At 37.2% G+C, this 16,115-nt stretch overlaps 1 protein-coding gene across 3 annotated transcripts in view; it reads right to left on the reverse strand.

The window, feature by feature from the left end:
* The window catches only part of RANBP9 (RAN binding protein 9), a 40,957-nt gene that overhangs the window by 16,891 nt on the left and 7,951 nt on the right, over positions 1 to 16,115 (reverse strand). For all 3 annotated transcript variants that reach the window (XM_040585523.1, XM_040585522.1, XM_040585524.1), the window contains exons 2-4: positions 14,585 to 14,696; positions 2,690 to 2,742; positions 502 to 669 (exon numbers count right to left, since the gene is read on the reverse strand). In XM_040585523.1, the coding sequence (XP_040441457.1) occupies positions 502 to 669; positions 2,690 to 2,742; positions 14,585 to 14,696 (333 nt within the window). The remainder of the gene's footprint in view (positions 1 to 501; positions 670 to 2,689; positions 2,743 to 14,584; positions 14,697 to 16,115) is intronic.

Raw genomic sequence — 16,115 nt, forward strand, 5'->3', positions numbered from 1 at the left:
CAAGAATTTAATGGACTTAATTTTAGCACAATTTATATAATGCATGGCTTTAGCCCAACACTGCATGACTCCAGACTGGGAATCCAAAATACACTGTTCTCCAACACGTTCAAAATAACACCCATCCAATGTAAGGTTTCAGTGAAGGCTAGGTATCCCCTATACAGCAGCAATGAATTTTAGCTATATCCGTTCTCCAGTTCTGCTATTCTCTTATTGTCTATTACCTTCTAAACATCAGGTATTATTTGTGGATTTAGTAGTGGAGTTCATAAAGGCAGGTCCTGTGGAATGAGATGCTCAACAAATCCTTCCAAACTCACAAGGCGTGTTAGTGCAAATGGAACACAAATTATCCTTCCCAATTCTTCAATCAATTCATACATAGATTATGAGACTATCAGAAGAACTATTCACTTTGCTCCTGACACGATGAGAGTTTCATATTTACAACAGACTTACAGACATAATGTTACCATGAAAGACAACGTTTCTCCATACCCAAGCTGTGTCCATTCTTTGTGTAGAAGCAGGTATTATTAATGAGGTTGACACAACAACCAATGACATCACCCGTAGTAAACGTTGGGCCATAGGGTTGTCCAGTTCCAGAGGAACAGAATGAATGTCCATCATCTCCATGGTAACCATATGAATGTTTATCCCAACCTAGAGACAAAAGCATTTGCAATTTATTTGTTTCCTTTATTATGAAATAATGGAAAGACTAGGCAAAGTTAGAATATTCTAACCAGGTTAACACAGTTAATTACTGCCCTCAGCTTTCTGCTTTCTAAGATATCTAACAAATCTGTTTCATTTTAAAAAACGACAACTTCTTTATCAAAATGGCTGAACAGGTAATTCCATTTGTAGCACATAACAGGTACTGCAATTTCAGATAACACATTTTTCTCTTTAAGTGAACATACAAAATTATCAACACCAAAAAAAATAATCAGCTACGATGCTGAAATCTGAAAAGCTATATGCAGATCTGATATGTCCCAACAAAGCAAGTGATGATTCTGTATTCTCCCTTTCATCTTGCAAAACTATTGCTACCATATGTCATAATCAAATTCTTCCTGGCTAAAACCCAAACATGCATCTCTGGGGAAACACATTTCTACTCCTGATTATTCTCAATGACTATTCAGCAGCAAGCAGTCTCTGCATAATAGCAGAAGCTCAAGACTTCAGTGTCACTAGCTTTGCTGCCCCTAAAAATTTAAAACAAAAAAGACAGGAAAAAATTATCAATAAAGGTGAAAGTCACAGCCAGTAGGCATGTCATTATGTATGCAAATATGGTGCTAATTTTGCAGGTGAAGAAGCTGCAGAACCAGTTAAGAAGCTTCATATCATTACGCTAATCAATGAGATTCATAGCAAGCAATTTTAGTCTGAGCTCATTTAAGAATACCTGTCCACACTGCAATTCAATATTACACAAAAACACATAGAAAAGGGAGTATACCTTCAGGCACAACAAAACCTTCTTAACAGATCTATTAAATTCCTATTCAAAATAATATAAAGCACAATCTTTAACAAAAATAGCCAGTTGTCATATATATACACACACATTCTGACTAGGAATTTATACTGGTAACTCAAATTATTTTTAAAGAGTAAAAGGTTGTGGGTTTATTCTTCTTCTGTCAAACTGCTGCCTAACAAGTTAATTTGAAAGTATTTTCCATACGTAAGCCCTTAATCTGTATGATCAGTAGCGTCAGCTGGCACCACACTAAGCACCTCTCAGTAAACACCCCAAATTACTGCAGTTACATTGATTAGTAGTATCTTTGATAACTATTTGCAATGCATCCTAAATCATAGTCATAATAAACTTAATGCCACCCACTAATAATTCATCAGCCTTCGCTGGGCTCACAGTCTTAACTGGGATCTTAACCATCCCAAGGATCTCCACCAGAATATTTGGGTAAGCAAATAACAATGCAAAGAGAACACAAATACTCTAGGACAAATTCAATGTGATTTTATATTTGACTAATATCAACAATTAAAAATACATCAGTTGGGAGGTTTTTTTGTTGTTTTGTTTGTTTGCTTACATATTTAAATATCTATTTAGAAAACCAACATGTACAAATGTGCAAGCATTTATTATACAGAAATACTACAGATAATTGGTAACAAGATGGCATCCCTGACCATGCAGGTCAATGAAACAGTCAAAACTTAAAACTATGCTACATAGTTACTACTATGTAGTAGTAAGTTTTTAACTTACTACTAAGGTTGGAAAGGTATGGAAACTGACAGTAGGAGAGCTCACATCATGTTTGACAAAAAAGTCTTTATCACACTAGTCTTTATCATAGTAGTTCATCTTTATTGCTAGAAATTCAGTTTACAGCACAAAGTAATCTATAGATTTATCAGGTCACATGATGAAAACATCAAAATTTATTTGTTTGCTAAGAAGTACCTGCATAATGTTACAAATAACACTAAGAGTTGAGGGAAGTAGTACTGGAGCACATGTACAGTAAAAGCTAAACTTTTTAGCTGCAAGTTTTACATAACTCAGATAACAGATAACCTGGGTTGTACACAGGTGTCACTCTGTTGCTTACCAGAACCTTCCCATCAATGTCAAGCATATTTTAAAAAACACGTAAGTAACTTATCAAACATAAAAAATAGTGAAACATACCTGGTAGCCTGTTCATGTTCACACCCTGTGCCGAAAGCCCAATTCCCATGTAACTGTGCAAATGAAAGAACAAAAGAAATTTATCTGCCTCTTATAAAAATATATATATATGTGGGATATTGCCAAGAAACACTGTGCTGATTAATTATATACCAATTAAGCTTCTGAGAGTGGCATTTAATAGTGGCATAACAGCAAGGAAGCTGAAAAGTAATTCCTAGCATATATGGTTTAATATAGACAGATTCTGTCCCTGCAGGAGGTAAGGGCAGCTCCTCTCTTAGGCATCCTGGGTTATCAATGGAGAATATTCATATTAGCCATAAAGTTTAAAGCATGAATAAAGAAAACCAAAGGCCATGCCTTATTTTGAAAGTAGTGGTAAAGCTATACACATACCAATTCCATCATCTTCAACATACCTAATCATGTTTTGCAGACTATCTGGAACAAGTAATTTTACAAAACACATGCAAAACTATACATTATTTCAGCAGCAAAATGTATCCTCACACAGCACTTACGAAAAGATCACGCTAAAACATTAAGGGGCTGGATGACAGAGCAGAATGCTATCTTGAGAAATTTACCAGCAACGTTACTTAGCTGTTGACAATCTGTTGGCAAACTGAAGAGGGGAAAATACTTTTAGTATACGAAAAGTCTAAATAAGTTATGACTAGGTCAATAAACTCCAAAAGTATGCCTTACAAATGGTAGTTTTAATAAAGTCAGTGTCCAGTAAGTTGTTAACAATTTAATAGCAAATAACAGAGCACTAAAATGAAAAATCACTCCACCCCCACCCAAATCACACTACTTGAAGTCTGTGAAATCAATTTTGCTTCTGTTTCTTAATCAAAGGTCATTTCATGACCAAGACAACAGAAATCAAAAAAGCAAAAGAGCATACAGAAAAGCTTGGCTTTTCCCCTGCCCAAAATAAGCCAAACCCCCTTCATCAACTGAAAAAAGCATCTGAAAATCACCTAAACCTAACATTTCCTGGTTTATCAAAACATTCAATTTGACACTAGTTCAAATTAGTTAACAAACTTGTCATGGCATAATAAAATTATGAAAAAAACAACACATTCACCCATGCCAATTTGAAAATAGTTTAAGTCAACAAACACAACCTTAGTATTCCCATCTCATAAAATGTGATTTTTAAGCAACTATTATACTAGGAAATACAGATTAATCTGCTATTTTAAATAAATTTCACATGGAAGGAAACTGAGCAGCAAATCTCCAAAATTATATGCTTGTGTACTGAGTTTTGTGCTTTTTCTACTTATCACTTCCAACAGTTACCTTAGCTGCCTCTATATTTGATATTTACAAAGCCCTCCTCTGATAATTTCTAATGTATGACACCATCTTCCTCTCCCTCCAACATACCAGCATGAAATGGAACCTCAGAACCATATAGGCAAGATACATTTAGACATAATGAATAGTCGAAGCGAGCGGCAACAAACAAAAGGATTAGTCTTTGCTGTATTGCTGACTACCCAGGCATTACTGCAGCAGCACTCAACGAAACAATTGCAAATGAAAGCAACAAGTGGAAACCCCTTGATTTTGTCTTAAATAATAAAGGCAGAATTATTATTAGCATAGTCTGGAGTTTGATGCATGAAGGATTCTCATGTAAAAACTGAAAAACTGCTTTTATAAAGTCTCCTGTTAAGGAAAATGTATTAAAGAAAGGAAATTTATTTTTAAAAATAATTTTAGATAACTTAAAGAACTCTGACTGAAAAAGCCTTTCTATGTGAGTCATATTAAAAAATCTTTTCATCCCAATCAAAGTTGCATTTCAGTATTCTTGCAGAAACACGATTAAGGTTACACAAAAATGTAAAATGCTAGATAGAAAATCATCATCTAGATAACATCTGGGTACCACCTTTATTCTTCCTCCCTTAGATACTGTATCTTCCAAGCCTCCCCTTTAACTCAGGAACAACAGTGAACACAGACCCACTGTATGTAATACAGCTGGGAACAAGGATTATTTACCCACTGGCAACAAGTAGAAGGCACTACGCACCGACACCATCTCTCACCAACAACAAATGTTCAGCAGTATATATTTTTTCCCTGGGATTCACTTACAACTACTTGGAATGTTAACACCATTTCATCAAGGAGACTTAGTACTACTAGAAACTCAAGTAAAATTAGACTAAAATAGGTGTTCACTATAGGTATCTTTCAAAAGGAAAAAATGTCTACAATTTATGGTTAGGAAGTGAGTAAAATTAAAGGCTCAACAATTAAGCTAATTTATTATTTGTTATAGTTGATGGATAACTCATCTCATCTTCAGCTCTATACAGTACACTATAAAATGAGGGGGGAAACAGTACCATGAGAGACAGGCTTTAGATGCTCTAAAATTCATAGACAGGAGTTGTATTTACGCCAGACCACTACATGTAACTTTTTTCTTTTCCTGGCACCTATAAGCTTCATAGGCTTCAAAAGACTTTTTTGTTTGTTTTTTAAAGAAGCTTTGCCCATATTCAGGTTCAGAGTCATTGTCTGCAAAAAGCCTTGCTTCAATGGGAGGAATGACATAAACTGCCCTCCTGCCTGCTTCCTTAAGGTTCACATATCACATGTCTCAGAATCAGGAGAACAGTGGCAGAGCTATGTATTTCAGTTTTCCCCTCTTAGCCCACAATAAAAAAGCAGGGAGGCACAGCAATCACCCATGCTAGCACCCGGGTGCAACGCAGGTCCAGGCTGCCCTCAGTCCGTTCGTGATGCATTTCCTGCTGTCCTGCCACACAAATGGGTTTGGTCTAGGAGATAGCCACAGACGGGAGGACCAGGCCCACTCAGGCTATGCCACGCTGTAACAGGGGCCTAGGGAAACGCAGGTGTCAACACCAGCAAGCAGCACGCTCACGCCTACACGTAGCCCCTTCCAAAAATGGCTGTGACACAGCACGGTTTAAGAGACCGGAGAGGGTGAATAACCCTGTGGTTCTGAAGCCACCCCCCTCACCACTTCCCTGGGTAGCTAGGAACAGTGCCTCCACCTCAGCCCCCCACCCATAAACATCCCCAGCTGCTGTGGGGGGAGGATCACTTACCAGACAGAAGGAAGTGGCCTGGGACCCTTTTCACTAAAAATCCCCTCTCTGTGGGTATTTTGGTCCCACCAGTTACTACTCATCACCTCACTAAAGTGCTCAAGTCTTACAGGAGCTCCAAAGATTACAAACATGTAAACTCGCTCATGGAATACATGAAATTAACCCATGAGAGACTGAAATAAGAAACTATGGTTGAAAACCGATTTAAAGTGCAGCCAAATTAGTATTACGGACAAAGAAAGCAACAGCATCTTACATACCCTTGATTTTAATTTCAAATTGAATTCATTCTTATCCCAGTTCATTAAAGACATAGGTTACCATTTTAATGTTTGGCTTATCTTTTAGTTTACAGCTCACAACTGCAAGCTATGTCAAAATTTTTAGGAATACTACAAAAGTACAGAGTCTAAAATTTGCTGAAGATTCAACTTTTTGACACAAAGCTAAAGTCAAGTCAATGTCTAAAATACAGGCACAATGGTACCTATATTTTTCCATTAACAGACTGAGAAGCCTAGGCTTCTCTGCAGTGAAACAGCAGCAAGCTCAGAATAACTATTTTCTCCTCAAGTATCTTTCCAGTCAAAGAGCTAAATACACATTTTTTGCTGGAGCCCGAAGTTTCTACTTGGCTGCCTGAATAGACTAGATGTGAGAAATAAAAAAAACAGAACTAAATAGAAGGAAAAAATAGCAGTAAGACATGGTACAGAACCAGAGACTGCTAAAACATAAGGAAAAAGAAAAAAACCCTGAAGTTCCTATAAAAGATTCAAATAAAAATCAGAATTGTATAACTGTTCCTTTAGATCTCTTAGCCACTGCATTGAAGGTATGTGGAAGATCTTTCAATATGGAAGCTGAAAATAACCAGAACTCAGGTTAATTACATCCTATGCCACCCATTCCATAAAGAGGAATATAGAATCTCAAAAACTATACTAAATCACAGGTACCTCTGAATGCTTACTAGTGGCTAAAGATAAATTTAAGTACTAAATAACCACTTCTCTAGTTAAAAATAAAAACCAACAAATATTCCATTATGTAATTGTAAAGACAAGTAAAAAAATTAGCCTTTAAGTAACAAAAACCCCTCAACCCAACCAACATAATAGCCTCCCTACGACAGAGATTTCATTAGCAACCTGCTATCTGCAGAGTGCCAAATTCCTTCTGATTTTCACTGTGCCTACATGTTCTATTAAAGACAGTTTAACCTGGGGACCTGCTACATCATGCTTCAAAATCCAAGCTCTTTTGGTAATGATGCAAGTAAATAACCTGGTATCTTATCACCTACATGCTATACACTTAAAGAAAATAACTTCAACCACATGGTGTTAAAACCTAAGTTACCATAATGTCTGTAAGGAGCCTAAGTCCAAGCACTAACAGATATTTACACCCATAAATAAGGCAACTGAAAACATCCTAATGTTTCAAATTGACTATTAAGAAAAGTAGAATTAACACTGAAAAAAGGCGTACACAACAGGTGGTTTGTTTTACTATCAAGTTTGTAGCTTAGAAAAGACTACAAGTAGGAAAAACTGCAACAACTGTAAGAATTTTAAGACTAATTGATTTTCTAAAATGGCCTTCACAACTGACCTGGAAGGACATAAAAAGTCTGAATAATGTTCTCCTACAGTTTTCTGCACTGTCTTCACTGATGCTCTACTGTAAGGTCAGAAATACAGCACAATAAAAAGGTATCTAAATTTCATCTTTGATATAATTACTCTGCATTAAAATTTTGTAGGAATATGCTAATCCCAAGATCCTTATTGTCTGCACAATCACAATAAGAAATGAGCTGTTAAATTTTTCTCTATTTAAGTGTTTCAAAATATGCCATAGACAGTTTGAGTCTTTCATTTCAAATTGAAAACAAGTTTAATTTTATGGAATGTTTCCAAGGAAACAGTACTTTGAACACGATAAACCCAGGTTTCAGATTAATCCAGTTCTACATAGAGAGGAAAAACAAAACAAAGTCAGGCACTCATCTTGCATAGTGCTTGAAACTGTTATTTCTGTAACATTTTCCTTGTGATTCCTGTAACGTTTCTATAAAGATTCCCATTTACTGACATCCCTCTCGCTTTCTGAGGTTGCACAATTTAATCTTGTGACACTTCTGCCTAAGCACTAAAGCCTTTTTTTGGATCATACTGTCAGAACAGTTGCATAGACAATAAGATAACTTAAGTCCAGGCTACAGTAAGATTATCATCTATAAGCTGCATGTCAATGAACCTCATAAGAAGGAAGCAACTGAAAAAATTCTGCAAGAGGCAAGGACCAAGAAATTAAATACATTCTCTTGACTTTCTTTTAACATCAGAAATCTTGATTTCTAGAAAACATCAACAGAGAAATAAAACTCTCTTGTTCCAGTTCCACATATTTCTGACCAGTTAAACACAAACCTCAAGCAATTCTCATTTAGTTGCTGTTAGTTTCTGTCAAATGCCTGGTCTCCCACACTCCGGTAAAAAAAATGAAGCACTGCTACAGTTCAAGGAAAAATACACTTGCTGATTCACGATCCAATCTCTTCTTGCAGCTGCTGCTATTCCAATGAAGACACCAATGCAAGAAAGCTACTTCACTTAAACAGATTCTACTCTGCACGCAAGTATTCTGCTAATAAAGCCCCAAGATATACTTGTATGTAAACAGAAACTGAGTGAAGTTTGCATGTTGTGGTAACAGATGCCTGTTATTGTAACAAGTAACTGCTGAGGACATATCAAAACTGTAAAAATAGATCTTAAGAGACTGCATAAAGTTTTTGTATTAGAATAGCAGTGTGCAAAGACAAAACAGCCACTGACAATGTTCTACATTTTGTTTATTGGTTTGCATTTTTGTTGTGAAGAAGAAAATGGGTATACTGGATGCTAAAGGAAAAGCCAACTTACTGCAACAGAATTTGCAATTAAAAAAGTAGGTTTCTGTGTAAAGAGTTACACATATATACTTTAGAAGACAACACAGCATTTTTATTCCACAAGCATCATTCAAATGCAGTAAAAGAGCTCAGGCTTAACCATAGGCATGGGTGTCATAAAAATGCAAACTTAATTCTCATGATATTTTTGTTTTGGATAGTTTTTCCTTTTTTATTTCTTCACCCATTTCATCACTTACACAACACTTAATACAAGATACTGCCAAAACAACAGATGACCAATTGTATAGCCAGTGTTAAAACCAGCCATAACCTAACAGGTGTCTAGAGCCTTATTAACACTGCTCTACCAAGAAGCATACTGATTACTTACGTGAGCTGCTGTAGTAACATTTTAGTGCCATACATTTAGCAGAACTTACACATGGAATATAAAGCATGCCCATGACGATCTGCATCAGTACAACCGCACCACAGGCTAAACAACTGTGCTCAGAAGTGTAAACTAAGTATTATCTCCTAGCAGACTAAAGCCTTTCCAAACTTAGTTTTCATATTTTCTTGTAGATAGCTTACCACTTCCAATTCTTGCTTTCATTCTTCTTTTAAAAAAAATAGCAGTGCACATCCACTTAGAGGATTTTGCATTTTAAGCATACATCTTCCTTAGTTGTTCTGAACACACTAAAGGCTATCTAGAAGTAAATGGCATTACTACCATTTGCCCATTGCTAGTAATTGTATTTACAAATCAATGAATAAGATAAAGAATGGACAGAAATTCAAGACACCAAGGATAAAGGCATTTTCCCCAGGAAGGAAACAGACAAGAAGTCTCTCCTGGTGACAGATTTAAAAAGAAAACAAAAAGCTTTATTTAAATCAAAATTAAGTGGGCATAAACTGGTACCATGACCAAAAGTAGCATTCCCACCCTCCTGAGGCCAGATACTCATTTCCGCCCTAAGTTCTTTTGCTGCCATAGCTACCCATGAAGCGATACAAAACCAGCCGTACTGGGGAACAATCCAGGCTGAAAACTCACTCACTCCTGAGGTCAACTTTTGGAGAATGAGGTAGTCAGGTTTACCGTGAAGCTGACATAAGCAGTCACAAACTGGGACAAAGGATGTGAACTCATTGAGCATTCAGAGACTGGTTCTTCTCATGGCCAAATCACCACAAAGTCTTCAAACTACAGTTCAGAGTAAGAATCACAAACATTCAAAAACCAGTGCCCTGACTGGAAATGAAGAGATCCATTACAAGAATCAACAAGCCTAAGACTGAAATTGGTGTAGAAATGGGTGATCACTCAGTAAATCATATACACATAAGCTGTTTATAACACGAAATAATGGAAGGTAGTTTGCTTCTAGCCCCCAGGAAAGTGGAACCAGGAGTATGCTTATGCCCAGTATGAAATGCCAAAGAGTACATACAACCTAAGGCTACAGCAAAGCTCACAGCCTCAACCAAGAGATATTACAGACAGAGCACAAAGCTATCAGACTTGTAGTTTACACACACTGTGACAACATCATGCAAGTGTCTTTAGTTGTGTGAAAGAGGGAAACGTTGAATGGTACCTGAAATATTAACTGTGGGGCTATAAGGCAGATGCATTACCACTTCACACAAAGCCAGAGGACCTAGATATGTAGACCAGCACAACTGAACTGAGCAAAAAGCAGCATGAGAAGACTGAAAGATTTGAGAGAGACTAGGAAAAGTCTCATTTAGTACACTTACCTAGCTAAGAGAATGGCCACCATGGTGGTCATTTTTGGGAAGGCAGGGTACAGTATAGTATTGTAACAAATTTAGAGACTAAGGCTTTTATCTCCAAATCACAGTAACAGGTCCATAGGATGTAGCACACCCTTGTTCATTCCCATTCCTAGACCACCACTGTAGTTTGCTTTAATTTAGCTCCTATTCTAGAGATTTAGATGAAACTAAAAATAAAGTTGTATGCACAAGGCAATGCCATGCCTAACTCACTCCCTTGAATCTGTATTAAGAAATTACAGAACAAAACCCACGTACACTACTTCTGGTTCTTTGATAGATCAATTAAAAGTGAGGGCTGCATTAAGAGCTTACAAAGGTTTAATTTAAAGCTAAAACTATGTTTAGCTTCCCCAACTACATCAGAATTTTTGACAGTACTTGTGCAATACTTTGCATTAACTGACACATATATGTATTTATTTATTTTTAAATTAACTGGAGATTTCAATAGAGATGCAGATATAATTTACTCCAGTTAACACTCTCCTTCCAACCAGGCTTTCTAACCATCACCTTGGTACTGTTCCCCACACTTACACCCATCACTCATCTACCGTGATCTTGAATCACTCACATCACTGTCCACAATGTTCCACATAAAGCCAAAAAAAGCAAAACAAAAATACTATAAAAGCAGAATGTAAATACATAGAGGCCCTCAGATTGCAAAAGGAGACATGATATTAAAGGAAACTGAAGAAATAAAAAACAACAGAATTATTTACAGAGCAATATGACAGCCGGTTAGCACTTTTAACAAGAATTTTAAAATATTTAAGATAATTATTTCAAATATCTGTACTTTAGCAGTGCACAAAAGATCTTGGGACTCTTCATGCCAAGCACTGTACAAATACTAAGGCAGTTTTTGTCTGAATGATACTTCAACCTTATTACTTTTATTAACTTTAATTCACACTTCCCTTTTTCTCATCTGTTACCACCAGCTGCTGCACAGCCCTATCACCCCTCAATGAGGTATCAAATACCAACTTCACTGTTTATCTGCTCTGCAACACCAACCTCCATACCCATTCCTTACTTCACAGTAAGCCTGGTTTTGTGCTTTCTCCCATGTGTCCATAATGCCTAGAAGTTGATCATCATGAACATCTGCAAAACTAATGTATATTATGCACCTTCAGATTCCTACTCAACTGTTACTCCCCAAATATGTAAAAACGTAATGACCTAGGTCATTAGTGTGACAAAACCAATGCTGTTCTTGTACACAGATGGCTACAACAAGCCATACTGCAAGCTATGTCATATCCATGCCCTATACTATAAAAAAGCTGTGCTCCTTCAGAGGGGGAGAATAATCTTTGTGACTACCCAGCAACTTTGAGATACACCAAGATCATATTCCAGGAGCAGTGCCATCAAGTGCTACAGCAGCACAAAAAAATTAAATCTCCTAAACTAGGTCTTTAGTGAAGAGTTTTGGTGATTTGAGGCAAGTCATGCTACATAGACCACACAAGCAAGAATGCTGTTATACTTGCCCACGTAACACAGTACATGGACTAAATACTTTAAGCTGAGTTTACCAGAAATAAAAAAATATGTAAGTAAAGGCTACTACCAAAGGGAACTCCAAACACCATTAAATTATCCATTGACATTTATGAAAGTTGAAAGCTGTACTTCAGCTTGCAGACAGTTATCTGAGTTGCCTCGGGTAGTCCAAGATTTATTTTAAACAGTACTGTAAAATACAGCTGTAGTGCTTCTGCAGCTAGGCTCATGCCTTGAGAATAGATGCTTTTGCAACAGTAAGCCATTTTAACTAATTGACACTATTAGTTACATGCTGGTCCGCTACAGTTTTCCTGAACTCTGTTCCTATTGCCAGATGCTAAGAAGAAAAAAAAAAAAAAAAATGGTAAAAATATACTTGGAGCAAGCCAGGTGAAATGCAACAGGCAGTGAGAAAGAACTAATAAACCCTATCAGACACAAACTGGATTCTATAGACCTACTTGTCTATGTCTGCATTAAACTCCCCAGTTTACTTACTACAGAAACATTTTCTTAGTTAGAACACAGTGTAACATGAACTGCAAGAGATTCACGCAGTATCTAGTCAAAGACCTCTTGGACCTGAAAACAGGATCTAGAGATACACACATTATATCCAGCAAGGCTCCACAAGTCATCCCCTGCTCTTTAGCAGCTAAGCCAGATTTGGCTTTGGCTCTGTGCACAGTATTCCCCAGCATCCATACTATCTTATGCAATGAAAAAAGTCAACACTTCAGCTCATTATGCAGCTAATGTTTTATAAAGTGACACTAAGAAAAGGTCACAAGGCTGAAACAAGGACAAGAAAGTATGTATTATCATTAAGTGAAAAAAGTACCCCTCCATTTTTTTAAAGCAATCTCAGCAAACAACTTCACAAGTCTTAGTTACATACACCTCACAAATAACCATTTAAATGACAAAACCTTGAAACACGTTACTCAAAGGTGTTTTCTACTTTTGTAGGATTGCCCTGAGTGGCCTACTGAATTAGAAATTACTAAAAAGCAACACAAAGAGGTCTAAGGTAAAACGTTAGAGGAGCTATGTAAAATGACACCCATGGACACTTTTTGAAATCCATCACTTCAAAAAAAGCTAGCTTCCAAACTAAGCAGGCAAAAATACATTTCAGGAAGAGACATGTGCATCACTAGCAAACCACAGTAAGAATCTTTCCCTAACTGACAGCAGCAGGGCAATTTTTAAAAAATGTTTCAGGAATAAAAACAACCCACAAAAGATGTTCCTAAAATCAATAGTAAAACATTACTTGAAACACTAATTTCTATTGTCTTGATTTTAAAATAATGAGGTCTTCATAGTGTGCCAGAAGCAACTACAGACGTAAGCTTTTCATAGCAAAGAAATCTCCCAGAGATAATTTTTGGAAACAGAGCCGATAAACTCATAAATGCCCCTACAAGGCAGCAGCAGTACTGAGAAGCTATTCTTTCAAAGTTTCTCTGTAATACTATAAGCAAAACAAAAAGTTTGTAATACTTCTGACTTACAGAGGGCTTACAGAACACTGGGAAAATGAAAGAAACAAACAGCAGCAAGACAGACAAAGGAAAAACAAAGGTACTGAACTTCATCCAAAGAGCTACAACATAGTTCTTTTCTCTCGAGATTCATGTTCACTACAGGACATAAGTATCTGCAACGTGCCTGTACAGTACCTAGGACAAGGACATTCAATCCTGACTAGAACCCTAAAGTAGAACCACAGTATATACTACAGCATATTTGAAAGAAATATTGCTTATGTAGTCCTACATAGGCAACATAATATCTCAGGTTTAAAACACAGCCTCTGCCAAAAGCAGTGATAGATGAAGAGGAATTAAAGTGGTCTAGCACAGATTTCATTAGCACTTCAGGACATTCCCAGGTGAGATTCTATCTGCCTCAGTAGACTTAAAAGCATGGTATCACCTGCGCTTCAACAGATTCATAACTCAGACGGATTCTGGGAAGCAGCAGCTGCACTCACTCATCAACTCTTGTTCTTTCCATAGGGTGACGGATTCCCAGGCACCTATTCAGAACATTCCCCCTCATTCCTATTACTGTTCAACAAATAGCCTTAAGAACAACTTTCCATTTTAAAATCGATCTGACCTCCAGGAAAAGACTGCACTGAGGAGGTAAGTTGGACTGTTGCATACCCTAAAAACTTCCTAAAAACCCCATGAAAGTCTGTAAAGCCATACAGTCAAAAACCATCACCTTTTAGATGTAAGAACAGGGTCAAAGTATTATCATCCAAACCCTAATTTCTCTGTCAAGAGAAAATGAGAAGATGCTGTTACAGTATTTACTGTGTAGACTGATTTGTGGGCAATAAATACCACAATCAACTCCTTTAAAACAAGCAAATACCAGAGTGCAACTTCTCGTGAATAAGGATTCAGCTCTACAAAACGTGGAGAAAGATGGAAATAAGTTTTGATACCAAAAAGATCTGTTGACTGAAAGATAATGTGAGATAGTATTTCAAGTAATAATTAATGAATTAATAATGCACTCAATGCTTACCCATCTCTTCCCTTACTGACAATTTTAACTTCGAAATAGTATATGCCACAAGCTGCAGGTATAGGATGTGTAGCTCGAACAGAAGCAGCATCTTTTGGAGTTTTTCCATGACCTGAAAAACAATTGCATTCAAAACACAACAAAAATGTATTTTAGATAATTGCAGAAGATGACTCAAAAGTATACATACCAACTATTCAAAACAGAAGGCTTATGTAATGAGCAAACAATACACAATGTTCTAATCAGTCTCATTTTTATGCAAGAATATTTCCCCCAACACTAAGTTTTCATTGTAGGCACCTGCATTGCCACTGAGCATGCTATGAGAAGTTCTGGATATACTGTTCTAAAAGGTTCTACAATTATTTGAAGGGAAACTAGAAAAAAGTTTCATCACAGTAACAAAATTGATAAAAGTCCACCTGGGTTTGAAAGAACTGTATGATTTCTCAAATGTGCAGGGCTTATTCATTTGTATAGACTGAAACATGATATAACAGAGTTTATCTACTGCTTAGCACTCTGAATTGTCAAGTTATTTACGATACTTCAATTCTAATGTCCTTCAGAGTAAACATCTGTCATTATATAGAAAATACAACTCATAATTCATTTCCACGTGCTGAATGTTATTTCAGGACAGCATTAGTGGTACAGCCTGTAACTGAGCTAATGCAGCTCCTACTCCTTTTTCTTGTAAGGCTCACTACGTATCAGCTCTGCCATCAGAATGCCCAATGCCAGCTCTATTAAGCTGTCTAGGGACATTCAACCTAAACCCAAGAGCCACTTGCATTCCACTATGACTAACTCTCCTGCATGTGTCACCCTCTGCACAGCCCTTTGTTCCAAAGGCAACCTGGAAGCAGGCTTTTGGCCAGATGACTTGTTTTGGCAACAGCCTGTTCAAGCAAGCTCAGCCTCTCCCAGGCACACCAAAAATCCCTCAACTGTTGTGTGAAAGTTACACATGGGGTCACAGGACAGAGTTTAAAAAGTAAAATAAAAAATAAAAAAAAGAGAGCAAGGTGGAAAGTATATTGGATCCTGGCAAGCGGTATTTCAACAAGATGGCAACCAGGAACAGATTGTCATTGTCATAAGAATAATTCACACAGATCCAATGCCCACCCTCTGTGTGGATCTGAGGCATGAATAAAAGAGATGACTGTTTTGAGTGTGCTGTACGAATCACTTGGGCTGCAGCACTCCAGCTGTCACCTCCAGTCCAGACAGGGAGGCCTACTGCACCTGCATAGCAATTGATCTGCATATGCCAAAAAACCAGCCAAACAAAAAACGCAACCAAAAAGCCCTCACTCCTTCCAGCAGCATTAGCACTGAAATTATTGCTCAGGCACAGATTAATCACATTTCGTGTGCAGCAGGTCGGGGTCACACAGCAAGGAAGAATGCAGTTAAGTGACAGCACTGCCAGCCAGCAGGATCACGAACAGCTGACCTACACTACTTGAACCTCTAACCACAGAGCCCTCTAGTGTAAACGGTGACAGAACAGTGAACGCTT

Source organism: Falco naumanni, chromosome 3, assembly GCF_017639655.2.
Source record: "Falco naumanni isolate bFalNau1 chromosome 3, bFalNau1.pat, whole genome shotgun sequence".
NCBI lineage: Eukaryota > Metazoa > Chordata > Aves > Falconiformes > Falconidae > Falco > Falco naumanni.